The 26,701-nt window shown below is 42.0% G+C and overlaps 1 protein-coding gene across 1 annotated transcript in view; it reads left to right on the top strand.

Moving 5' to 3' along the window:
- Window positions 1-26,701, top strand: part of nrxn3a (neurexin 3a) — a 187,108-nt gene that overhangs the window by 76,290 nt on the left and 84,117 nt on the right. The window contains 3 exon segments of the mRNA XM_076166051.1: window positions 4,491-4,784; window positions 5,922-6,069; window positions 14,115-14,498. Of these exon segments, the coding sequence (XP_076022166.1) occupies window positions 4,491-4,784; window positions 5,922-6,069; window positions 14,115-14,498 (826 nt within the window).

The following is a 26,701-nucleotide window of genomic DNA, read 5'->3' as shown; positions in this document are numbered from 1 at the left end:
CTACAAAAAAATTGAAAACAATGTTTCCCCGATGTTTCCATGTCAATAATTTTTGTTGACCACTGGAATTGAAAGAATAGGCAATCGAACCAATTTTTTTCTTTCAGCATAATCATTGGTAAAAATTGGTCATCACCATTTTCCTGATATTTATTGGCAGCAAAATAAATTTGGGGTATACACACACGCACTCTTGTATCTGACTAAATAGAAGCTTGCATGTATCCAAAATGTTCAATAAGGAGAGCAGAGCATCATTCAATTCCTTTTCAAATTTGACTTGGCAGGATGGTGTAGGTACAGCTGAAGAAATAATGCCCCCATGTGGCTGAGATTGCACATTGCAGTGATCTCCCTCAGAACAGTGTTCTGGCAACACCAATGACTCCATAGGAAACACAGGTGCCCACCATGTGGGCCTTGTCCATTTATCATAAATCGAATCCAAACCCCACTTGTCATTAGATACTAACTCAATCTACATATTTATTTAACAGTTTATTGCAGGTTAATATTGAATTAATAATCTGATTCTAGAAAATGTGTATTATTAAAGTCGTGAATATATGTGAAGCAGTGGGGACTGGACGCAGTGATTCATTTACAGATTTTAACAGTGTAAACAGACCAACAGTCAACACTATGAAACAAAGATATTGACTCTAATGTAGACAAAGTGTAGTCCCAAACACTGATAACAAATTTTATCAGGACTAAGTTAAGTCAAATAGTCAAGTCAGGGTTTGGGATACTTGCAGATTCATGCTCACAAGCGGATAGATACTTTGATGATGTCACAAGCCCTTGCACACATTTTACATCCTCACTGTTAAGGGACTGATTAGACTACACTGGCCTCTGGGGTTATGAGGGTCTGTGAGCTGCTGATAGCTGTTGTCAGCCCCCCTCATGGATTTTGGGACTCTCTAGACTTGTTTTTGTATCTAGCAAGCCGACTGCACATGTTCAAAAAGTTAAATGGGTGTTTGTTGTGTAACGGAGCACACAGAAATTGCAAATTATGAAACCATGTGTAAAGACTGAAGTGAAAGAATCTGTCAGACAAATCTGTGAAGTCGGGAAAAAACTGGAAAGAAAGCAATGTAGTTGAACAAACTAGTTTCTCAAAGCAAAGTACAGCATACATAGGAGCTCTTGTTGTTTCGATTAGGTCACCATTTTGATTTCTAGCATGGATCCATGCAGACACCCTTTTACACCTAAGCCTCAAAATTTCCGCCTGGACTTTTTTGCTTATTTGGACTATAAAAAGGTCAGAAAATGTCCTGTGAGTAAGTGCTTTTGCCCATTGTTCCAAAATACCTGGAAATTTGAATATCTGGCTGTTACTTTCAATTTACTGCATGTTATAAGAGTGTTATAACAGTTTAAAATGAAGAAAAACACAAAAACGGAAATTGATTTCAGAGTTTAAATGAACAAAACACACTGCAATTGTACAGATATTGCATGTGAAATATGAGAAGTATAAAACAATCTACAATATAACTTGAAAGTCCTTCTCTCTAAATGTGCAAAAACGGCCATAAAATGGAAACTATGTACAGACGTTTTTTACAACACAGGGTATTTCTCTCCCCAAGGCCTTGGTGGTACTGCCAGTGACAGTTTCTGTCTCTGCAGACACAGGCCCACATCACAGTCCTCACACTTCCATTTGTTCCAATCATTTGGACTGAGGTGTCCACTCCCCCCATGTACTTGTTGTACTCAGGAACTGTGGTGGGTCTGGGGACAGAGATTTTTTGTTGTGACCCATCACGTGTCTTCTGCCAGCACTGCGTCCCCACTGTACACTGTGACTTTGTTTTCAACTTGCCACTCTTTTGCCACTCTTAGCAGTCCCACTGCCAAGTTCTCTGAAGTGTGTCTGTCACTAAACTCAAAACTGTTCAGAAGACAGGACACCATATTAGGAAGGAACTGGTGATTCTTGATGTCGGCAATCTGCTGTCAGGCAAACTGCAGTAGCCTCTTTAACTCTTTTTTGCAGTGAAGCACGTTTTCTCTTGTACATTTTTGGAATGAGTATCTTCCTGTTTGGAAGAACATACACTGGATTGAGGGCCTGGGTGGAGCTTCTAAATCTGAAAAGTTGTAGAAGCACTGACAGTAGCGCACCTTTGTTTTCACAATTGTTGAAATGCGTCCAAATGCTGATTTTTTTTCCGGCTGTCACTCATCTTTTCCAGCACTGCACTCAACGCACTTCTCTCTCCCTCTGCTTCTCTCCGTCCTGCTGTGAACCTGTAGTAGACCGTCAGCACGCCCTGCCCCTCCCTGCTTGATATTATGATCCTTGTATGTCTTCACGTGTATTGGTTGAACGGCACAACATCAGTTTTTTTCAGTTCAACGTTCAATCACCATCCTGTCATTCTGTCTTGTATTATGTTGCAGAAGGAAATAAAAAATGGCTCTCGGACGGGAGCCAGCTCCCATCATTCACCCAAGCTGCAAGCTGATTGGCTTGTAGTCATTTTGTGACAAAAGGGGGTGGGTGGGGGTAACAGCTTTATCAAGTGATGTTGTGTTGTCAAATGTATGTATTCTTTGAACCTTTTGCGAGCTACTCAGAAACAGGTGGCGAGACGCATGTCCTACATCAGGAGCTCTGGTTGTTTAATAAACAGCCCTCACACTGTTGGTGCTTTCGGCAATTGTGTTGTTACTATTAAGTGGCTAACATTAAAATGTTGTCATAATGTGGTAATGGGTTTTTATCATTACGTCATCGTCAAACATTTCCAGCCCTTCTCAGCTGGATGTGTGTGTGTGAGAGTGTGTGTGAGTGTGTCATCGTCACTCGCAGGTAACACTCTCTGCTCATGCTTTTTTGTTATGTTATCCTGCAGCCTGTGTCTGCAGTGTGCTGATAAAGCTGTGTGCACATTGAGAGGCCTCTTTGCTTTTATTGTTCAGAGGTGGGAGGAATTTCAAAGTGACATAAACGCTGTAAAACAAATACCATCAAAGTTATGGTAAAATACTGGGAGAAGTGGTTGCAAGAATTTAACATGGAAAAATATAATGCAAACATAAAAGATGTTACCATACAAAATTACAATTATTGTACATTTTACTGTACTATTTAAAACGACAGTGATTCCAGTTAATCACAGTAAATACAACAGGATTCAACAACAATGACAATGGGGTTTTATTTTAAAATCATATTGCAATACTGTCATTACTTTACTTACATTTACTTACTACTTAATTTTCTGTAAAATTAATATTTACTTTATGCAAGACGGTAGGTAATATATATCATACTGTGTCATACTTTAGCTACATCTATGTCTGAAGACACATGGAGGGATTTTACTGTAATTTGCCATTTATTTTGGAGAGAAGGTGAAAGCTGCTTTTTGTTCATGTTTAGTGGGAAAACCACTTTGAAAGTCAGGTGAAAGCATGGGGCGATAGGGACGGAAAAAAGTGTGAATATAACAAAAATAGGAGAGGAGTAGACAATTTTACATCCAGAGTTAATTAACTGTCAAATCAGTTGGTAGATAATCAATAATCTTGGCCAGATCCCTCTCACACCCAGACTAAATGTCGGGTGACGTCCACGTACATTCATATAGAAGAATAGAGTGTGTTTTAAACTGTGTGTGTGTGTGTGTGTGTGTGTGTGTGTGTGTGTGTGTGTGTGTGTGTGTGTATTTATGTATATGTGTATGCAGCTGTTTTCTTTGCCAAGAGAATTTACGGAAAAAGCCTTCAATTTTCCACTTGAACAGATTTCAATTTGCACGCCCTTCCCCCTCCGTGACTTCATCCTCCCATTGTTATTGACTACATTTAGGGCTGCTGTGATAAAAGATGGCCACTTAGTGTTTTCTCATTCATTTTGTTCTGTCTTTGACGGGAGACTCTCCCAAATAGGATATGGAGCTGGCAAAAGATGTAAATAGTGGAATATTTAAGCTTCCGCTGATCATTGTGTACCCAGCACAATACACACACACACACACACACATACTTATACATATATATCCCTCTTTCGAATTCAGCTGGCATCTCCAACCTATGAATGTATTGATTTGGGAGTTTTAATTTGTCAAAAGTAATAGATGTTTGTTGAGAATCAGATATTTGGTGTTTTTCATTGAATGAGCCAAAGCTGAAAAGCCAAGCGTTTATGGTTATTTTTTGAACATATAATGATATATTCTCAAGTCACATATTCTCAAAATTCAAATTACAAAACCACAAAATCGGTAACTATACGAAAGTATATTCTTTCTACACTTCTCTGAAGCACATTCTCAAACGTTAAAAACGGCAAACTGATTTCAGTATTATCCAGACAGAACAAATGTGGAATTCTCTGCAGGAATATGAAGGTAATTTAATTTGTTTCAGGCATTGTGCCTCAATTTTAGCGTGTAAACAGTTGTAAATCCCCCCAAAAAAATAAAATAAATAATAAATATAATCCTGTTTTTCCTCTATCTTAGGTGGTCTACAAGAACAATGACATTCGTCTGGAGTTATCGCGCCTGGCTCGAATTGTTGATCCAAAGATGAAGATCCAAGGTGATGTGTCCTACAAGTGTGAGAATGTGGCCACCCTGGACCCCATTTCCTTTGAGACCCCAGAGGCTTACATCAGTCTCCCCAAGTGGAACACCAAGCGGATGGGATCCATTTCTTTCGACTTCCGCACCTCCGAGCCAAATGGCCTCATCCTTTTTACCCATGGCAAACTCCAGGAGCGCAAAGAGGCTTTACGCAGCCAGAAGAACACCAAGGTCAGCTGATAATGTTCCAATAGAATTGATTAGTTTAAAACCTGGGTGGGTTTCCAGGGTGGGTGCTGGTGCCCATTGCCTGTCCTACATGTCCTGCTATTGTAAAGTCCTGGCTGTTTATGCAACTATGTATACAGCCATGGATATAGTACATTTTCTTCCACACCGCCAGCTCTCTCCACTCACAGCTGTTGCTTCCAAATGGTTAATATTGTCACAATGGTATAATTAAGAACTCCACCCGAATTACCACTAGTGTGGCCTCCCAATTATGTTATCACATGATAGGATTGTAAGCTAAAATATTTGTCCTGTTGTTCAAAGCATCACTTCCTGTTGTTATTCCCTCAATGGTACAAACAGCAGCAGCTTTCTGCAGCTTGAATTTAGTGATCAAATATAGTATATACAGGCTTTGTATGCTATCATCACTCCTTGAAGCTTTAAAACTGAAAGCATCGAAATAGGTGAAATATGAGCAGGGAGTTTCATTTTATTGTGAGAAGTTCGAAAACTTCTTACCACTGGCATATAACAATCGAAACCAAAATTGACATTTACTCCATGGTGTGTGTTTGTGTGTGTGTGTGTGTGTGGTCTTTATTAATGTTGTAGTGGATTAGTTATTTAACATACAAACACATTTTTGATCCTTGACTCAAATAGAAGGAACGGTTGCTATGTGGAAAAATATTTCACAGCTTTTATAGCATGCATTTTGGACACTAAAGCCCTCAAAAGGATAAAAGGATGACAAACACACAGTCCTGATATATTCGCTGATATGTGAGGAAACATTTGTCTACTTACTCTACTGCCTTACTCCTACTCATACATAAACCGCTGCTTGGGGTTAGGGTTAGGGTGAGGTTAACATCAATAATTGGAGGTTATGTATAGCTTCAAAAGCTGGTGATAATTTTCTGTGTATTTGTGTAAGTTTGGTATAAGACAGTCATGTGGTCAAAGTTTTACATGAGTTAAGTGTGGTTATCTGTAGTACAGTATTTGATGTAAATTGTTACCCTTGTCAAGTGTCGAATTTTTTCCTGCTTTCCCTTTACAGAAAGAATGACTGCACAGGTTGGATGTGGCAGGTTTTTTATGATTCTCATGCTGTGGGGATTTGTTTACTAGGTGGATTTCTTTGCGGTGGAGTTGCTGGATGGAAGTCTGTACCTGCTGCTGGACATGGGCTCAGGGACCATCAAGGTGAAGGCTACCCAGACAAAGGTCAATGATGGTGCCTGGTACCATGTGGACATCCAGAGAGATGGACGTTCAGGTCTGTTTTATATCCCTACCTTGAAAATACATACTGTACCTACTAGCCTGCTTACGATTTCTTGTGACCTGAAGTTCTTTTATCGACCTTTGTTGAACGCACTTATTGGAAGTCGCTTTGGATAAAAGCGTCTGCTAAATGACCGTAATGTAATGTAATGTACTATACCTCAACGCATACTCAGCATGGCGGTTTAAACGGTTAATATGGATCGCTTTTGAAACAAGAAACAGCATTGTGCACTGATGAGCGCAATGTTTGGCACATGTATTTGGGTGTAGTTACAAATTACCTATTGAATTCATTCCTACGGTGCAGGTAATTATTAACCAAGATTTTTACTCTTCATTTGAACTGGAGATGCAACCGATGAAGAGTTCAGTTGAAGGTCGTGGCAGGAAATTTAGTATCCATGTGACTGGGATTCCTGATGGACTTCAGCAGGGTTACCCCACTTCCTTTATGAACTCTTTGTTCAAGAAAGCGTTTGGTGCCAAGAAACGTGGCACATAACGGATGGTTAACGTCACTCATCATGTCTGTGCACGCGCAATTGCACGGCGCTTTAGCTTGAAACTTGAAAGTTCCACTACAAGAGGCGAAAGTGTAATACGGCTTGCTCCTTCCTTATTAATTATTCATCACTTGTCAAAATTATGTGTTCACCATATAGACACTATGAATCACTACCAGCAGGTAATCAAGCCAACTCTAGGCCCTGTTGGGTAACTAAAAATGTTTGCCAGTGAAATATCGTCTTCCAGTCCCAGACCCATATTAATGGAATATAATTGCATTGGTTCCATGAAAAATGTCTTCACTTTTTATCTAAAACAGACACTCTTATGTGTTGAGCTGAAACTCCAAGTTGAAAAGACCCGGCTAACAAAAGGACTTGATGAATGTTTCCCATTGATGAGCGAGACACAGAAGCCTAATTCAGTTGAATTTGTAGTATCCAATCTCTGAATATGTATCACTTTTGTTTTTGTTCTTTGTGCTTCTTTCTTTTTTTTTGTTGGTCTCCATTATCTATCTCAGTTGAAGATATAGAATCTATTACAGTTTTATTCCAGTCTCTTTGGTGCATTTCTCAGATCAGAATTGAAATTCCCCAAACTACTTGTTCAACCTCCAGTCGTGCTTCCTCACATTAATGCAGCTAATCATCTACAATTCTTTGCTGAAAACTTGCTTATGATATATTGATCAAAGTTTATTATACTGGCTCTCTGTTGAATAGTCTCACCCCCTCAAAAATGAAATGGAATGGATCACATGCATAAGTGAGTGGTGACGATCTATGAAGCATATTTTCTAGACTTTCACAAATGAAGGAGAATGTGTGAAGCATTATATCAACAAATGATCAACATTCAATTGGCAAGAATATATAGACAGAGCACTACACAGTGCTCCTATGTCTTACAATTGAGGAACAACAAGAAAATGAACAAGGTCAAGGGCCAGGAAGCAGAAGAGGAGTAAGGCTGCAGAGTGGAAGCAAAACAGAGGAAAAGGTAGAAGAGGCTGAGACATACACATTCCTAATGAATTGATAAAAACTGTGTCCCTAATCATTCAGACAATTTGTTCGATATTAAAAGCTTTATACGTACGTATATACATGGAATTGTTTGTGTATATATACATGTAAAACTGATTTTGTATCTTCTGGAATATATTGTATAATGGAACTGGAAGCAAGTGAAACACCATTTCATATACCTGGATGAGGCTGGCTTCAACCTAGCCAAAAAGTCAGGTTGAACTTGTGGAAGAAATTGCAGGATTCCTGCAGCACCTGGTGGCTCTCAGAAGGGTCCTGTTGAAGAAGCAGGTCCACTGCTGCTGACCCAGAATACTGCAGATATTCCAACCACAAGCATCATTAAGTATTTCACCAGGAACAGTGAAAGGTCAGAGCGCTCATGCTCTGCTGCCCAAAGGCAGAAGGCCTGGTCAACATGTTTTGGGCCACTTTGTGCTTGGATCCCCAAAGAGCATACATTTAAATTAACTCCAATTTTGTGCTATCTTTTGTGCAATCTTTCTTCCACATACTGTCATGTATAACTTTGTACTGTCGAAATCGATAAGCTATTCAAAAGAGGTACACCTTTGTGTATTTTCAATCATTGTCATTTAAACTTCAGCCATAATTTACATCAGAGAGTCCCCTGTTCTTTTGACGACATGGCTCGGCATTTTGATTATCTTGTCTGTAATCAATGACACAAGGACTTGACTTTGTGATGTTGCATGCCGTTGTCAAAATTGTTTATTTTTGACAGATAAACTCAGGATTTTTAAGTTATGGGCTTCTGTAGGTAATCCATTCTGTGGTGCTGTTTGTATTAATTGTTTCGAGAAATGCACTAGCTAACTAGCTTACTTGTGAAATTATTAGTATTAGTTATTTACCATTGGATAAGATGTATTATAATATTAAAGGTAGTCCTTGGGACTATTTTGTTGAATATTTTTGTTGAAGGAAGCCTTTGACATGACAATAAGTGTGGGATATTTTCGAGATTTTTTTACACTGAGATAAGGGGAGAAACGAGAAAGAAAGATAAAAAAGAAAGAAATATTGATTGGGACCTAGGAAATGTTATATACATGTGGTTTCAATGCATAAGGAGAGGAAGCAACATTGACTTGAGCTAATGACTTATCCAGTCGTGTTGTATAGGTGGTGGATAATAGCGTTGTTGGTGAATAGTTGTGTTCTGTACCGGAGTGATATTAGTCTCGACTGTATTATCTGCTCTAACACCATGCCATGTGAGAGGCTGGGTTGAGTCTTTTGGCGCCAAAACCATGCAATCCTTTGTCCTGTGGGTACTTAATTTACACCGGTTACGGAAGCTGTATGTTCAAATCTTGCATATCCAAATTGACCTATATAACCTATATTATCCTACATTTACTAACTGGAGTATTCTCAGGTTTCAAATGTTCTAAAATTCTACTATTTGACTTTTGGATTGCTTTCTATTAAGTCATTGTAACACAGACTAATGTATCTACATAGGAATATACAAAGAATCAGTGAAGATTGCGTATGACATGACACATCCGAAAGTGGGTCACATATTTTGACTACTTTTTCTTGTAGAAACTTCAGCGTTCCATTAATTTTACTTGCATAATTATAAGAATAATTTCCAAATAAGATGGTTACATCTTTTTCTTACAGTTGTTAGGAACATGGACTGAGCATGCGAGGGAGAAGAAGAGGAAAAACAGAGATTCTTAAGGAAATTTACGATGTTGTCGATGTTGCTCTCTAAAGAGGGGTGTGTGTGTGTGTGGAACAACATGACAAGAAGAACATACAGTACATTATAATGGCATGATTGGTCTTGGTCACTGTCCCATTTCATAGTGTCTTTTTCTAAAAATGGGAAATTATTTTGGAGTTCTTGAGTGGGGAAATGTCTGCAAAGGTGTCTCGGCACGAGAGAGGTGAATGGAAGTTAAGCATGTGGCTTGTGTAACATTCAGCGTCTCATTATTTAATTTGTTAATAAATACAGAGCACCAAACTGACATTTACTTTAATGATCTCATAGCATATTCATTTAGGTGGTCTGAAAACATTGGCACACTAGAAACCGTATTTTCCTGTCTGGACCAAGCATTACTCACACTTGAGTATGTATATTTTTATTGTTCAAAGCCTTGCGAACCTGCAGTACCACGTGACTAGAAGAACTAGAAACACAAGATAATGATGATAACCCACACAGGTAAAGTGCTTAAAGATCGACTAATAAAGAATGTTCAAACAGTAAACAAAGAGACCGGCCAGTGCAGCAGCGCAAACCCTCCGGTGTTCATTTTCATATTTTCGTTTAGTTTTACGCTTTCCTGCATCCATGGTGCTTCTGTCAGTAACATGCTGAGGCTGCGCGCGCACGTTAGAATGTTTCATGTTTGGAACATTAACGTTACTTAGAGACATCCGTCAAGATCGCGTGATGACAAATTATATGCGAAGAAATATTACATTGAAATCGAACCGCTTTTTGTCAGTATTGCAAAATATAGACCTATGCATTTTAGATGTTTATTTTACAATATGAAAATCTTGTACACCAGAGAAAAATCAGTGAGCACTCGAGCCGAGCCACACGTCAGCCGTGGGATCGATTGCGTTCGCTGCCCCTCATATCTCGAATACTGCACCACATACGTCACCAACACACGCCTCGATACGCACTTCGCCAAAATCTTCCTGGATTACTCGACACACGCTTCGAAGCCTCGCCACGTAAGGACACATCACTAGTCATAGGTACACTTACCGAAGTTTGATCATGCCACTGTCACTTACTGAGGCAAACATGTAGGTGTATTGAGATATGTTGATTTCTGTGTAGGTAGAGTGACAGAGAGCCACTTACAGCCTCCAGCCGTGACATGACATGACGTCATTAGAATTAAGCAGCCAGGATCTCGGAATTCGACCATATCACAAACAATTGCCATTTCAAACCTTATAAACAGTCTTGAGCATGTCAATTCACCACCAAAAAAATATTTCCTAGCTTAGCAACAATGGAAACCAGGAAAACATTCTGATAAGCCCTCAACAATCTTAGACGTAACATAAGCAGGAAACAGCGTCTCTCAGCACGGATGCAAAGGGCACGAAGGAAAATTGACGAATCATTCGAGTGAATACTAATCCATCCCACCTACTCCGATTTGCTTGCAGCAGTTTCATTCAATAGTATAACTTCTAAGCTTTCCATCAACTCCTCGCTTGCGCTATTTGGCCAATCCGTGACGGAGATATAATGCAAGGAGCACACCTGACCGATGGGGACATTTAAATGGTTGGTGGTCAGAGCGGCCTGCATGACACTGCATCAAAATTAACTTATAAAACTACTTTTAGCCCTCCTGACTGGTTTACAGTGTAAACCAGTGGTTCTCAACTGGTCAGGCTTCGAGACCCACCATCACCCTTCAATGACAAGCCGTGACCCAAATCGAGGAAAATCTTCAATTTCTCAAATTTATTGAATGAAAAGATGTGCAGTTTGAACCTGATGTGAAGTTTGAACCTGAGATAGTAGTATAGAACATTACAGGATGCCAACACAAAAAATAATAAACAATGAATAAAAGAATTTAACAATAAACCAAAATGACCAGCAAGTGGTGAGAAGGAAAGATTTCCTTTTACACTCAATTATCTGCATTTGAATTAAAACCCAAACTCTTTCAGTAACTTCAGCCTTTTGTGACTCAACAGTGCTTTCATTCATGCACAAAAATTAAGTCCAAGTAGTTTCAAAAAGACTACGTGTGTATAGCTTAAGCTGAGTACCCACTCATTGAATATATAACTAAAAAAGTCCTATTAAAACTATCACTTATTCAAGCATTAGTCATAATGCAGACATTGCAATCACAACATTTCAGTAACAGCCATTTTGACCTACTCAGTTGGTGTTTTCATGTAAAATACATGATATAAAAAAGTCCAACTACTGAGAAGTATTTTTTTTAAAAACCTCAGAATTAAGTAGCTTTTGCCAACCAAGACTGTGGAAATAATATTATAATTTCCTTTTTTCTTCAGTAGCAGTTATTATCCACAAACTCAAAATAAATTAAACAAAAAGTGCAATAAAAAGGGATTCACGTACTTTTCTTCTGATTACCCTATCAGTAGGTAAATACTGAAACATGTTGTGCTTTAATCAAAATTAAGCCGCACTCACTTCAACCTTTGGTGTAACACTGACATCATAGACCTTAGTTTGGAGGAATTAATAGGAGGAGGATTTTTACTGCTCGAGTGGCAAGGGAAGGATACTCTGTCATCACAGTGCTGCACCAACTGGGAGAGGCTTTCCTCTGTGAATTTGTTTTTCAGCGTTCGGTCACAGGACAGCTCCTCCTCCTTTGTCCTCAATAAAAAAAATCCATATCTGAAATAGTCTGCGTCGTACCTGCGTTTCGCCATGCTTATTAGCATATGTAATCAAACTTTGCGGGTCTTCTTCTATAGTGTGAAATGGTGGGTGTCAACTGGCATTACGGGGCATTATCGCCCCTGGAGGAGTGTGAATGATTGATTTTTTTCTCTTAACTTGCCCAGGCAAAGGCCCGCGACCCACTGAAAACAGGACTGTGACCCACCTTTGGTTTGCGCCCACCAGTTGAGAATCACTGGTTTACACCACCAACTCACAGAAGATGACCACAATTTAGTAAAACGTCAATAAAATGTGATCCACTCTGCCTAGGTGGCTGACATTTGGTACAGATTTAGACAGCTCCATTGTGAACAGAAAATGTATAACTCGAGGAAAATCTGTGAATGTTATGGAAAGTTATTGATGTAAAACTACAAAATTGTAACGTTTGTTTATTGAAAATAGGTGGATTTTTAATTGTATTTTCTTTTATAATGTTTTTTTTCTTTCAACACATGGAATCTCCTGGTGAAGATGTCTAAAATAATTGTGAACTTTTTGATGAACATTTTGATGTGTTTATAAAGACTTATAAGCATCAATAACAAGCCAAATATACAGGCGAGTTTAACAAAGCGCTTTAAGGGGTAGAAAGAATAAGCTTGCTGTCCTCACAAATTTTAACGTTATGTTATTGAGCGCACCACCAAAAAGTTAATTATCAAAAAGAGAAAGAAAGAAAGGCGAGTGTGTGTGTGTGATGGGGGGTGGGGGATGGGGTTGGTGAGTTTGTGTGAATGTTTGTGAAGGAGGGTGGGTGACGGGGGCCCCGAGTTCAGCAGGGAGACAGCTGTGGGTAAAAAACTTGGTGGTTCTTGCGTGGAGACTCCTATAGCGCTTTCCAGAGGGCAGGAGGGCAAACAGTCTGTGTGCAGGGTGGCAGGAGTCTTTCGTGATTTGTGATGCTCTCCTGAGACAACGTTTCCTGAAGGTGGCCTCAAAAGCAGGAAGTGGGGCTCCAGCGATGCGTTGGGCGGTTTTCACCACCTTCTGCAACGCCTTACGGTGAGAGACAGAGGCAGTTCCTGTACCAAACTGTAATGCAGTTGATCAGGATGTTCTCGATGGTGCAACGGTAGAAGTTCACCAGGATCTCTGAAGAGAGGTGGTTTTTCGGTCCTCATGAAAAAGAGGCACTGGTGAGCCTTCTTGACCAGATTGGAGCAGTTAGTAGTTCAGGTTAGGTCCTGTGTGATGTGGATCCCCAGGAATTTAAAGCTGGTCACATGCTCCACCACTGCACTTTTGATGTGGGTATATGAGTGTCAGCATTCTTCCTGAAGTCCACAATGAGCTCCTTGGTCTAAGTGGTGTTTAACAGCAGGTTGTTGCTGTCGTACCACATAGCCAGGCGATCCACCTCCTCCCTGTAGGCCGACTCATCGTTGTTTGTGATGAGGTCAATCACTGTGGTGTCGTCTGCAAACTTGATGATGGTGTTGGAACCATGTCCAGGTCTGCAGTCTTGGGTGAAGAGGGAGTAGAGGAATGGGCTCAACACACAGCCTTGTTGGATGCCGGTGTTTAGGGTGAGGGAGGGAGAGCAGTGGTGGTCTGAACGAAGATGTTGGGACCTGTTGGTCAGGAAGTCTAGTGACCAGTTGCAGGTGGGAGCTGTGATGCCCAGATTTGCGAATTTGGTGGTCAGCTTAGAGGGGATGACGGTGTTAAATGCTGAACTGAAGTCTATGAACAGCATAGCTTCAACATCAGGCACTCTGGCACCGGGTAGGCAACAAGACATCGCTAGCCTAGCCTGGCTAATCTAATTCTGCAGGTGACTAAATTCTCAGTGACATTTACAAAAAATATTATGGTGATCAGTTATAACAATTTTTCTGCTTTCAATTTAGTAAAACTGTATTTTAAAATCACTTCTTTGTGTTTTTATTTGATGGCTTTTTTGGATTTAGGGATTCTTCAATAATAATTCAGTGTCAGTGTCAATTTGAAATTCAAATGTTTGTTTAGATACAACTTCAATTACTTTGATGGGTTTTTTAGGGTCAGCCCTTCTGCCTGACATCTGTCCTTTCCTTACAACAGGCACCATTTCAGTCAACAGTAGACGGACTCCATTCACAGCCAGCGGTGAGAGCGAGATCCTGGATCTGGAGGGTGACATGTATTTAGGGGGGCTTCCCACTGATCGCACCAACCTCATCCTACCCACCGAGCTTTGGACAGCAATGCTCAATTACGGCTATGTGGGTTGTGTTCGTGACCTTTTCATTGATGGTCGAAGCAAAGACATCCGTCAGATTGCAGAGGCGCAAAACGGTGCTGGCATAAAACCTTCTTGCAACAAGCAGACAGGAAAGCAATGTGAGAGCTATCCCTGCAAGAACCGAGGCGTCTGCAAAGAAGGCTGGAACCGATTCATCTGTGATTGCACCGGGACAGGGTACTGGTCACGTACCTGTGAGCGAGGTAAGATTTCAGCTTTCTTGTCATGCAGAATTCTTAGTATCACAATGTTTTATGGCCAACATGGATACAAGCGAGAATTAGTGGAACATGGGAGGAGATGGTGCAACTCTTGACGCATGTTGTCTCCAGCAAATATTTTGGTAGAAATCATGTGGAATAGTGCAGGTGTCTATAAAATTGGAAGTCTTGCTCATCACGATGATATCCGTTAAATAGTTAAGTTAAGTTAATGGTTATAGTTTGTATGTGTATGATGTGACTTCAGAATGACAAAGGAGTTGTGTGTAATATAATGGTTTTCACTGAAACGTTTCCTTCCTTCCACACATTCCAGCAGTGGATTAGATTCCAACCCATCCTATCTGTTTGAAAATGAATGATTAGCATCAGTAGGGTTCATATGGAATAAAAGCCTGCACATCATATGGTCAGAGAGTGAGCCTTCAGGGAAAAGGGACACTTGGTGAAAGGGATAACAAGTGACTGACTACAATCAGGTCTGGCATTACTTACAAAGTGTCAGTGGTTATGTAATTTGCTTCTTGGAACTGCTTTTAACGTGCATGATCTGTTCTGTGGCTCTCATCGTCTCCCATACCTCTCTGTGGTTTTCTTTCCACTGAAAACCACATTTCTGGTTTTCTGATACAGAATGGTCTTTGTCATTGTCCTTTACAGGGACCTTCCAAACTGTCCATTGTGTCAATTGGTGCCACAGCACAAAAACACTGGATCAAAATGCTCAACTCCAAGACGAGGTTCAAATAACAGAAATATCCTTTACTAAAAAATAACAAGGTTTTACAAAAATATGCACGAGACCAAAAACTAGACTTGACGTGATACTTGGACTTAACACTCTACTTCACATGACCCTACAAGACAAACTGGCACAGGACAAGGGGAGACATGGACTACTTATACATGAGGTAAGGAGACACAGGTGACAACGATCAAGGGCGGGGCAGATGATCACAGAAGAGGGAAAAACACACAAATAAGGAGGAAGTGAAGTGACCTGGAACAAGAGGGAAGGTGAGTTTCAAAACAAAACAGGAAGTGTAAGACGACACAAGACATGAGTGACGGTGACTTAACAAAATGTTCAGACAAGGACGAGACATTACACACTGAACATGAACTAGACGACATGGCGTGACTATGGTCTAAGGACATAACATTACACAATGGCGATTGTGTGATGTTAGAAGAAGAATTTTGAACATGACAGTGTGTCATGTCCAAAATTCTTCTTCAGGCCAGCAACAAGGACTTCAAGGAGGAGAGAAAGGAGAGAGGCCACACTTAAGCTGTTTATTAAGCAATAGAGGTTAAAGTTACGATGCATATTTGACTCAGCTGAGATCCCATGGTCTCAGCTGAGGTCTCATGCTGCTTCAAATGTTCCACAGACTGCACGCAGTTAACTGTCTACATTTTCCACAACATGAGCCCCTAACCTTGGATTTCAATAGAATATATACTGTTCAGTGTGTGTGTCATCTTCGTGTTGGTTTATGGTTGGTGCATAAGCGTTTCTATGCCTCTCGGCACACGATTCCCTCTTCTCACTTCCTGGAGGCCTATAGAAGTGGTACATCTTCCCATATTTGGCGATTGTTTGCCAGTGGTGTTTCTTCTCTTTGCTGGTGATTTACCCCTTTGTGAGCTATACATTTCCTAATTTGGAACTCAGTATCGAGTCCATAAAATACTCTTCACCACAAACAATCCTAACCTGTAGCACCGTACCAAGTGTCTGCTATCATAGTCACTCTCTTTTTATAGGTATATAACCTTCTTACAGAGATACTATTTTATGAACAACACCGTTTGAATTTTGTCAGGAAATGGGTATGAAATTGCAAGAACAAAAAAAGGTGAAAAATTATGAGTGTGGCACGTGTGAACTCTATACATACCACCTTTACTAACAAGGCCGCTGCTGTTGACCAGGGAGAAAGAAACTTATAACAGTTGATATACAAAATGTCCCCTAGGTTTAAAGTCTTGTGTCTTTAAGGGTTATGCCACTATGTTTGACAGCAGAGAAACACCTTAAATAATCTTTTTTCAACATGGAGTTTGATGACTTTATGGAATGAAGCCACGTTAGAAAAAGTGAAACTTTTGAAATGTCCACGAAAGCTGTACCTGAGCAGGGGACAAAGATTGTCTGAGTTTGGCCATTTTTTACCGAACAGTTTTGAAATGATTTATACTCCACAAAAACCATAGAGACAAAGACACACACACACACACAATGAGAAATTGAGATTATAAGTGTTACTGTTTTAACCTTAGACATAACTTTGTTGTGCATGCACAGCATCTGCCCAACACAAACCCCACACATGACTCAAGTTCACAGACAAAATAAAAACAATTTGCAGACAATTTGTAAAAAAAAACATTTCTTGAATGCATTGTTTACTAATGGGGAATTCAGACAGAGACTATAAAGGTACTGCAATATCCCAAGTCCTGTTTTTGCCGACGCGGCGAGTGCAAGTGCCAGTGTACAACAGGTTGTAGATCCGATCTTTCAGTCTAGGAGGAACAGGAGAAGGATGGATTTAGAAGAGGAGGAGGCATCTGAAGAAGACGTGAACAAAAACAGCTCAGCGCAATGCATCATCTTCAGATGAAGAAGAAATCCCCCAAGCTGAAAGAGAGACATTTTTGTCAAAGAAAAGGAAAATAACGTGGTCCTTGTCACCATATGATAGGGCAGAATGGCAGCACCATGACCAAGCATGGACCCCAGGGCCCACATGCCCACACTTTCTCAAGAATACTAGGATTTCATAATGGTCACTGAAGAACAGTAAACTGGCAGCCATAAGAGAGTTCTTGGAGGAGATGGGGGAGCGTCTGCCATACCTCTTCAACCCTGGGCCTAATGTAACAGATTTACACTGTTGATTGTATAATGAATTGCTGCCATATCATTTTCATATTACTGCTAGAAATCTAATTTGTCAAAAGGTTGCTGTCCAAGCCAGCAATTACGCAAAGTATGGCATCAAGATATGGGTGACCTGTAATGCACAATCCAACTACGCTTGGAAGATACAAGTCCACACAGGAAACTGGAGGCCTGGAGAAGAACCAGGGAATGCAGGTAATGATTGATGTGACAGATGGAGTGAGGAGGCACACTCTTCTCTCACACACCTCTTGTGAAGCCAACAGCTTCTGAAGAGGAAGATCACATTGGTTGGTACATTTGGAAAAAAAAAATCCTGATCTCCCCCTGCACTTCTCACAGGGAGAAGCTCACTTCTCACTTACCCCCACCACCACTCTAGTTTTCATACATCCCAAAGAAGAATGTTTTGTGCACACTCACTACTCATGAGGACAGGAAGCCCATCATTGTCCTGGACTACAATGACAAAAAAGGAAGTGTGGACAAGCTGGACAAGGTGACTGGAAATTAAAGCTGCAGGAGATGACTGCCCATTGGGTTGTCTTACATGACATCATGGGGTGTCCTCATACAATGTATAGTGACCATTTAAACTAAAAAGCTGTCCCTTTGTTGGTCACGTTGTTGGTGTTGACTGGGGGTTCTTTGACGCTTGTTGAATTGCAAAAAAAGGAAATCCAAAGAGGTCCAGGCAAAGTTCAAATAATGATGATTGGTTTATTAATAAATAGGTATTACATCTTGTAGGGTTTGTATACATAATTTAAGTCAATAAAGGCTGAAAGCTTAATTTAACCCCTTGACGCCTGAATATATATACAATTATATAAAAAAAAAAAAAATTAGTGTTTTTGCCTTCAAGCAGATGCTAAATTAAGTGGAGATTGTTAATTTGACTCTAGCACACAGAATAGATAGAAAGTTAGGTATGTCGCTAATTAGTGACAACAGGCATTAACGGACCATAATGGTAGTGATAAACAGATAGGAAGATAGTAATAAAACACATTTTCCCATCTCAGATATATGATTCATTGGATTTATTGCAACAAACAAACTCAAAATCACTATTCATTACATTACGATCATTTTGGCAGACGCTTTTATCCAAAGCGACTTACATTACCACCCATTACAGAGGGGGGAGCAATTGAGGGTTCGGTGCCTTGCTCAGGGGCACCTCGGCAGGACTCGAACCAGCGTCACCTCCGGTTGCCAAGCGGAAGCTTTTACCCACTGAGCTACTGCCTCCCTATTCAAAATCACTTTTGAAAAGGATATAGTACAAAAATGCTTTATTTACATTAATTACACAACTTGTACTCAGGTTACATTCACAAATATATGGCCTACAACAAAACGAAATATAATCATCATCTCTGCCCCCACTGTCACTGAGACAGCTGTCTTCACTCTCCACAGGTGGGATTCTGGGTTGGAGTTTTCCTTGAAACACTAATGGTTTCATTTGTTGGCTTTTCTGCATAAAAATAAAGGGCAGAAATTAAATTTACATACCAGCATGCTATTCTTATAAAGATTATAGAAATAAACGAGTGTTTTTCCTATAGAAAATGTGTGCAAGCACTGAGAGCCATTTAAATATATAAATGGCCACCATAGCCTTAACCATAGCAACATGGCCGAATGTCGCGAATTCGCGACAAACAGAAAACTTCAAATAACTTCAAAGATATCCGTCACATGTAATCCTTACCGATATTTTAGCTGGAAAAGCAAACAATAAGCCAATGTGTATTTTTATCTTAGAGCAACTTACCTCAAGTAGGAAGTTTTTCGATTGTTTACTGTACGCATTCGATCATGTTTTACCCGGAAACGTCCGCATGTCGTCATCCGATTGTAGTTTGAATTTTGAACTGTCCGTCGAGAAACAAACGCTTGCAGAAGGTTCCTAGGTCTGTATCGAATATACGCCAACCGGCATTGGGGGAATACATACGCTCTCTTGGATGCATTCTGAATGGAAGCGGTTTGTCGCGAATTCGCGACGATCGGCGTCAAGGGGTTAAGAGCCGGAGCAGATTCCTAGGCCTATCCTGCGCGTACAGCAAGCTGCAAGGTCAAAAGCTGTGTGCTCGCAGTCAGCCACGCCTCCTACCGGTCACTCTCCTATTTAATGGCCTTTTGACCTGTAGAGGGCACAAATTCTCAGAAAATAGAAATAAAAACAATGATTAGAATAACTTATAATAAATAGCAAAATGGCTCCTACCCAATGCCTTTGTGTTATGGAACGAGATCAACCCTACATGGATGCCTGATAATAATAATAAAGTGACAAATCAAGTCTACACAAGTCTAACATTGTTGTAAAACCCAGAGGTCCGCCCTTAGCCCAAATGATGGTAAGTCTGACTATCTCAACGAGCTTGTGGCCCAGCTTGTTTCCAAGCCATTGCCTGAGCCCCGTCTGTGCAGATCTCCACACAGTCCTCCCATTTCAGATTGGCCTCTTTCAAGTAATTGTCATTGATTTTGAACAGTTCATCTGCAGTGGCTCTGCTATTAACTTGTTTGCAGAAAAGCAAATCCTCCCTCAAATTATCGCCATAAATGAATCTGACGTACAATATCAGTAAACAAGTAAGTACTACCAGTCGCTTCATCCATATGCAGAGTAAAGTGGCTGTCTCATAACTTCTCAATAAGCTGCTACTTTATGTCCTGATGACAGGAGGGAATAGACCCCAATGGGACGGTCATGGGCTAGCTATCCATGACTGTGGTTTCCCAGGCTTTTTAGCATGTTGGAAACACCCGCTATAGCTACGAAAAGACGACAAAATAGAATACCCCCAGAGTCTGCAAGAGTGGGGGTGGAAGAAGACTCATCAGCTGACACTATGGGCTGATGAGTCCTCTGCGAAGGGTGGTAACTGTAATGCCAATGTAAAAGCGTCTGCCAAATGATCGTAATGTAATGTAATGTAATGTAACACACGCTGACCCAAGGTGGCAGGAACATCTGACCATTCCACTAGACATTCCACATATTGACACCCCAGAACCCTAAATGGACATTGGCCCTCCAACTTGGAAAGAGTTGGAAAAGGCAGTCTGTCAGGCAAGATCAGCATCAGCCCCAGGGCCAAATGGAGTCCCATATAAGGTGTATAAGAATGCACCGGATGTTCTGAGGGTTCTTTGGAGGCTCATGTGCACAGGATGGCAGAGGAAGATGTGGCGTAGGGCAGGAGGGGTCCTGATCCCAAAGGAGAAGGAGGCAATATTACATCAGCCAATTTCGACCAATCTCTCTGTTAAACGTACAGGGTAAAGTCTTCTTCAGTGTCATTGCTCAGAGGATGTCCGAATATCTGCAAAGAAATAAGTACATTGATACATCTGTACAGAAGGCAGGTATATCAGGGTTTTCGGGGTGCTTAGAACATTCAAGTATGATCTGGCTCCAGATCAAATCAGCAAAGGCAGAGAAATGGGATCTTCATGTAGTCTTTCTGGATCACGCCAATGCCTTTAGGTCGGTGCCACATGAACTCCTGTGGGCTGCCTTCCGCTTCTTCCATATTCCAGACACCATCATGGCCCTGGTTAAAGTCTACTTCCAGGATCTGCAGTTCTGCTTAACCACCTCTGAATTTACCACCTCTTGGCAATGCCTGGAAGTTGGCATCATGGTGGGATGTACCATTTCACCCCTGGCTTTCACAATGGCAATGGAGGTCATCATTCGAGCCTCAAAATGGGTTGTCGGCGGACAACAGCTCAACTCGGATCTGCGCCTCCCTCCGCTCAGAGCTTACATGGATGACATTACTATTCTGACTACCACTGCCACATGCACCAGGAGACTGCTCAGAAAACTGGAGGAGAACATCAGTTAGGCCCGTATGAAGATAAAACCGTCCAAGTAACGGAACATTTCCATCGTCAAGGAAATGCTTTCTGACCGTTAATTCTTCATCGGAGAGGTCCCAATCCCAACAATATCTGAGCAGCTTGTCAAAAGCCTTGGAAGGTGGTATGATGCAAGCCTGAAAGACAAAGACAACAAGCTCAACACGGCGGCAAGTTTAACAACTTGCCGCCGTCTTGGAACAGAGCCACACCACCAGAACGGAGGAAGATGGTGGTGGTGGTGGAACAGGGACAGTGGACACGCGCCTAACCGTCAAAGCTGTGTCAGAGGCAGCAGAGAGAAGCAGCCAATGGCTTTGGATAAAGAGGCAAGACCCCTGCTGGGCCCCAATGCAGCATGCCAGGCAGACACAGAGGGGGGTGCTTCTGGGACGCCAGAAGTCACTGTTGAGCCCTCCCGAGGCGTTGTGGGCTCATCAACGACACGCTAAGGAAGGAGGGTGCCCACTTGAAAACCCCTCTGTGTCTACCCTTCATCGTCAAGAATGCTCTCTTGATAAGTGCTTGCACATAAAGGACATATCTACATCTTGTCCTGTGTTTTGAAATCCTTTGACATATGAATGCGCCTCGCGATAGTATTGTTTGACAGAGGGATCGCATTTAGCTTGCTGGCTGTTGTTTCATCAATCATTGTGGAGACCATATCGATAGCAGAGGGAAGTATTAATTCCTTGCTACAGTGTGCAGCTTTTTACACTGAGCAACTCTGTCCGTCACAAACTTGTCCATGTTGTGCTAGCAGTGTTCAAGCATCCCTTGTTCATTTGCTTTGTTGCAATTCATTTTAAGTGGGGGATTTAGATGGGGGATTTGGTAGGGAATTCCCTAAATCTCCCACTTAAAATTAAACACTTTATTTAAGTAAACACTGGTCTAGATCAAAGTTATGATGATGAATATCCCTGACCTAAATACTGGGATCCACATAAATAAATAATGATTAAAATAACAATGTCTTAAAGCAATGTCTTAGGGGGGGGCAGTGCACTAACTTGTTAAATTATGCACTGTCCGTGTTCACTGAATGCAAGATTGTCAACATTACATTGTTTTTAATTACAATAGTACAATTAATAGTACACACTGAACAGCTTGGTGTTCAGCGTTGATAGAAAACACACCAACCACTACAAAATCCTCTAAGTAAAATTCAATTGGATAGAAAACAGTGGTGCACATTCCACGAGAGTTGTGGCCACCTTGTGTAAGTCGCCTTCAGAGCTCACTCGCTCCTGTCGTAGGCTGTAGGTCCAAATGAAACTTCCGTTCATCCTTTCAGATTTGTCAGAAGCAGATTGTATCATGTTGTGTGGATTTGCAGTTACCACCAAGAGAGAGACAATATAGAACAATACGGGACGGCTGAGTCTGACTGGGGGGACTATATAGAACCATATGAGACGGCTGATCGGTCTGATGGGGGGACGCTCATTCACCTGCAGCGAGACGAAGAAGTATCGCCTTATTCATTTACCTGAGGCGGTACTTATTCATATCGCTCCTCTTCCGATAATGTGTTAAATAATGTCATCAACCATGCCTGACGCTGGCGGCTGTTCAAGGTCTTCAAGTAGCTCATCAAGCCGTTTGCTATATAAGCTTCTGGTAGTTTTGGAATCCCTCAGGGACCGTAGGTCAGGAATGTGATGTACTTTTGCATGTCTATTCTTCCTAAACATTTCCCTACGTCTCCTATTTGCTGGGAACATGGCATCCATGACAACAACACAGTGGTCTGACTCAAAAGGTCCGCTAACACTTGGGTATGTTCTGCAATTTGTTGTGGCCCTTCTAATGTAGCACTCTCCTAATATGTATTCTAGATGACACTTATACCCTAGGTTTGGTAAGGACCACCCGTGCTCATCTGTTCTGGTGGCAAACATGGTGTTGAGAACAGACCGTTGTTCTCAGATAATTCTATGAGCTGTGTCTCATTGAAACCTGCTGGTTCTACATCTTTGTACTTTCCAACACCTTACCAGATATCATGCTGGCAATCATTGCCGATAGTTACATTAAAATCACCACATGCGAGTATCTTGAAGGAGCGATTGGACTTTTTGATGTCCTTCATAGCTCTAGAAAGGTTATTATAGAAGGCTTCTTTGGTTGAGCTTGCATATTCTTTTGTAGGAGAATAACAAGAGAATATGCATAGCTTGATTCGCCGGACAACAACTCTAGCCATCGATATTCTGGCATCTAAGCAGTGCTCCACGTCTACAACTTTCACATGGGGGGCAGTTACTGTTGCCACACCAGCCATCAACTTCCTCTGCATACCATTGTACAGTACCTTCCATCCACTGAGTGCACGGCCGTTAAACTCGATTGCACCCTGGCAGATGATGCAGGTTTCTTGCATACAGCAGATGTCATGCTGTAGTGCTTCGGCGTGAAGAACACACTCCGCTAAGTTGCTCTCGCACTTTACTCTTCTAATATTTACTGTGCCAATACGTATATGGTGGTAATTCGTGGGCTCAACTTTATGTTGCCTACTCTTCGTAACTACAAGCAGACAGGAGCAAAACTATATATATATATACTACTTATATATAAGACTATGTATATACGGGGTGGCAGTAGCTCAGTCCGCTGGGTGGACAGCTGGTTCGAGTCCCCCGTGTGGACCAAGTAAGCAGACTGGTAGCTGGTGAGTTGCCAGTTTGCCTCCAGAGCACTGCCGGGGTGCACGTGAACAAGGCACCGAACCCCCAACTGCTCCATGGGCGCCAAAGAATGGCTGCCCTGCACCCCCTCTGTAATGCATGTTTTTTGTGTGTGTGTGTGATGTACATGACATGACGATGAATAAAGTCTTATTAGTATCTTATCTTATATGACCCAAACAGGTCGCACTCAAAAACAATGATGTAATAGATTAGATTAGATTAGATTAGATTCAACTTTATTGTCAGTGAGCAAGTACAGGTACAAGCCAATGAAATGCAGTAACATCCAACCAGAAAGTGCAAAAATGTACTATTATATATACAGAATACAGAATATATACAGAATATATACAGAATAAACTATATACATTATATATACTATAAATATAAATGAACAAATATGTAAATAAATAGTGCAGGGAGTCTTAGTGCAAATGGAAGTGAAATGGAAATGATCAGTGCAAACAGAAAGTTGTGCAAATTGCAGTGGAGTGCAAGATGATGCTAGAGGCATTGCTGGGAGGCAGTAGCTCAGTGGGTAGAGCTTCCGCTTGGGAACCGGAGGGTCACCGGTTCGAGCCCCTGCCGAGGTGCCCCTGAGCAAGGCACCCTCAATTGCTCCCCCCTCTGCGAAGGGTGGTAATGTAATGTAAGTCGCTTTGGATAAAAAGCGTCTGCCAAATGCTCGTAATGTAATGTAATGTAGAGGGAGGATGGAGTTGAGTGGGGGAATGGAGTAGAGTTCAGCAGGGTCACCGCCTCGTAGAAGAAACTCTTCCTGAGCCTGCTGTTGCGAGAGCAGAGGCTTCTGTAACGCCTGCTGGATGGGAAGAGGGTGAAAAGTTTATTGTTGGGGTGGGATGAGTCTTTTATAATGTTCCTGGTTTTGCCCAGACAGCGTCGACGGTAGATCTGTTCGATGCTGTCCAGTTGTGTACCGGTGATCCTTTGGGCGGTTTTCACCACCTACTGGAGTGCTTTCTGGTCTGATGCGGAGCAGTTGCCATACCATACTGTGATCCAGTTAGTGAGAATGCTCTCAATGGTACAGCGGTAGAAGTTCACCAGGATCCTGGGACAAAGGTGAGCTTTCTTAAGGCTCCGAAGAAAGTAGAGGCACTGTTGCGCCTTTTTAACCAGGGTGGAGGAGTTTATGGATCAGGTGAGATCATCGGAAATGTGGATGCCAAGGAACTTGAAGCTGGGCACACGCTCCACTGCAGCTCCGTTGATGGAGATGGGGGTGTGTGCATGGCTCCCGGCCCGCCTGAAGTCCATGGTGAGGGTCCAAAGTAGCAGGCAGGCAGGATTTTAAGTGTGAGAGGACCAGCCTCTGAAAGCACTTGGCGATGATGGGGGTGAGGGCAACAGGACGGAAGTCATTCAGGGCCGTAGCGGTGGAGTGCTTCGGCACTGGCACGATGGTGGCGGTCTTGAAGGTAGTGGGAACAACTGCTTGGGCCAGGGACAGGTTGAAAATGTCCGCAAAGACCCCGGCCAGCTTCTCTGCACACGCTTTGAGCACGCGCCCAGGTATTCCATTCGGGCCAGCTGCCTTCCGGGCGTTCACCTTGCTCAGGATGGAACAGACCTCTGAGGTGGAGAGTGTGAGAGGCAGATCATTGAGAGGTAGATCTGCCTTGGACATCACCTCCCTGTTTTCCCGGTCAAAGCGAGCGTAGAAGTGGTTGAGCTCGTCAGGGAGGGAGGTGGAGCTGGTAGGGGGCACAGTGTTGGGTGGTTTGTAGCTGGTGAGTGTCTTAATGCCTTGCCACTCCTTGAGGAGTTGAAGTGCTCTTCAACCTTCAGTTTGTAGCCATGTTTGGCCTGTGAGATTCCCCTCCTCAGGTTGGCCCTAGCTGAGCTGTAGGCCTCCCGGTCCCCAGACCTGAAGGCTGCATCTCTGGCTTAAGCAGAAGGCGAACTTCTGTGTTCATCCAGGGCTTCTGGTTGGGGAAAGTTTTTATTGTTTTAAGTGATGTCACTCTGCCCACACACCTGTTGATATGATCCAGGACAGAGTTTGTGAGAATGTCAATGTTAATCAGGGAGTCTGTGGTGGCCTGAGCGGAGAACACATTCCAATCTGTTTGTTGGAATTGCTGTTGGAGAATGGAATCAGCACCCTCGGACCAGATCTTGACGGTCCTTGATGTGGGTTTGATCTGTTTGATGATGGGGGAGTACTTGGGGATCAGGAACAAAGAGAGGTGATCAGAGTGATCAAGGTGGGGGAGGGGAGTGCCTTTGTATGCCTTAGCTACACTGGTTTAAACATGGTCCAAAGTTCTTTGTCCCCTTGTGGAGCAGGAGACGTTCTGGTGGAACTTTGGAAGAACGGTCCGTAGAGTGCAGGTGTTAAAATCCCCATCCGGATGTATGGCCTGCAGTTTGTTGATGGCAGCATAAAGTTCTTTCATGGCCACTTTTGCATTAGCATCCGGTGGGACATAAACCGCAGCAGCAACAATGCAGGTGAACTCACGTGGAAGGTAGAAGGGCCTGCACTTGATAACCAGGTATTCCAGATCAGCAGAACAATGGGTATCCATAACGGCAGAGTCCGTGCACCATGATTTGTTTACATAAATGCATACTCCTCCACCTCTGCTTTTACCTGTGGCTGCCGCTTCTCTGTCGGCCCTGAAGATGGTGCGCCCCTCAAGCTCCACCACGCAGTTCGGGAC

The sequence above is a fragment of the Genypterus blacodes genome, unplaced genomic scaffold (genome assembly GCF_046128005.1).
Source record: "Genypterus blacodes isolate CSIRO-AG114 ecotype Tasmania unplaced genomic scaffold, CSIRO-AGI_Gbla_v1 ptg000154l_1, whole genome shotgun sequence".
Lineage (NCBI taxonomy): Eukaryota > Metazoa > Chordata > Actinopteri > Ophidiiformes > Ophidiidae > Genypterus > Genypterus blacodes.
The sequence above is the reverse complement of the archived record's forward strand: the minus strand, read 5'-3'. Positions and strand labels throughout refer to the sequence as shown.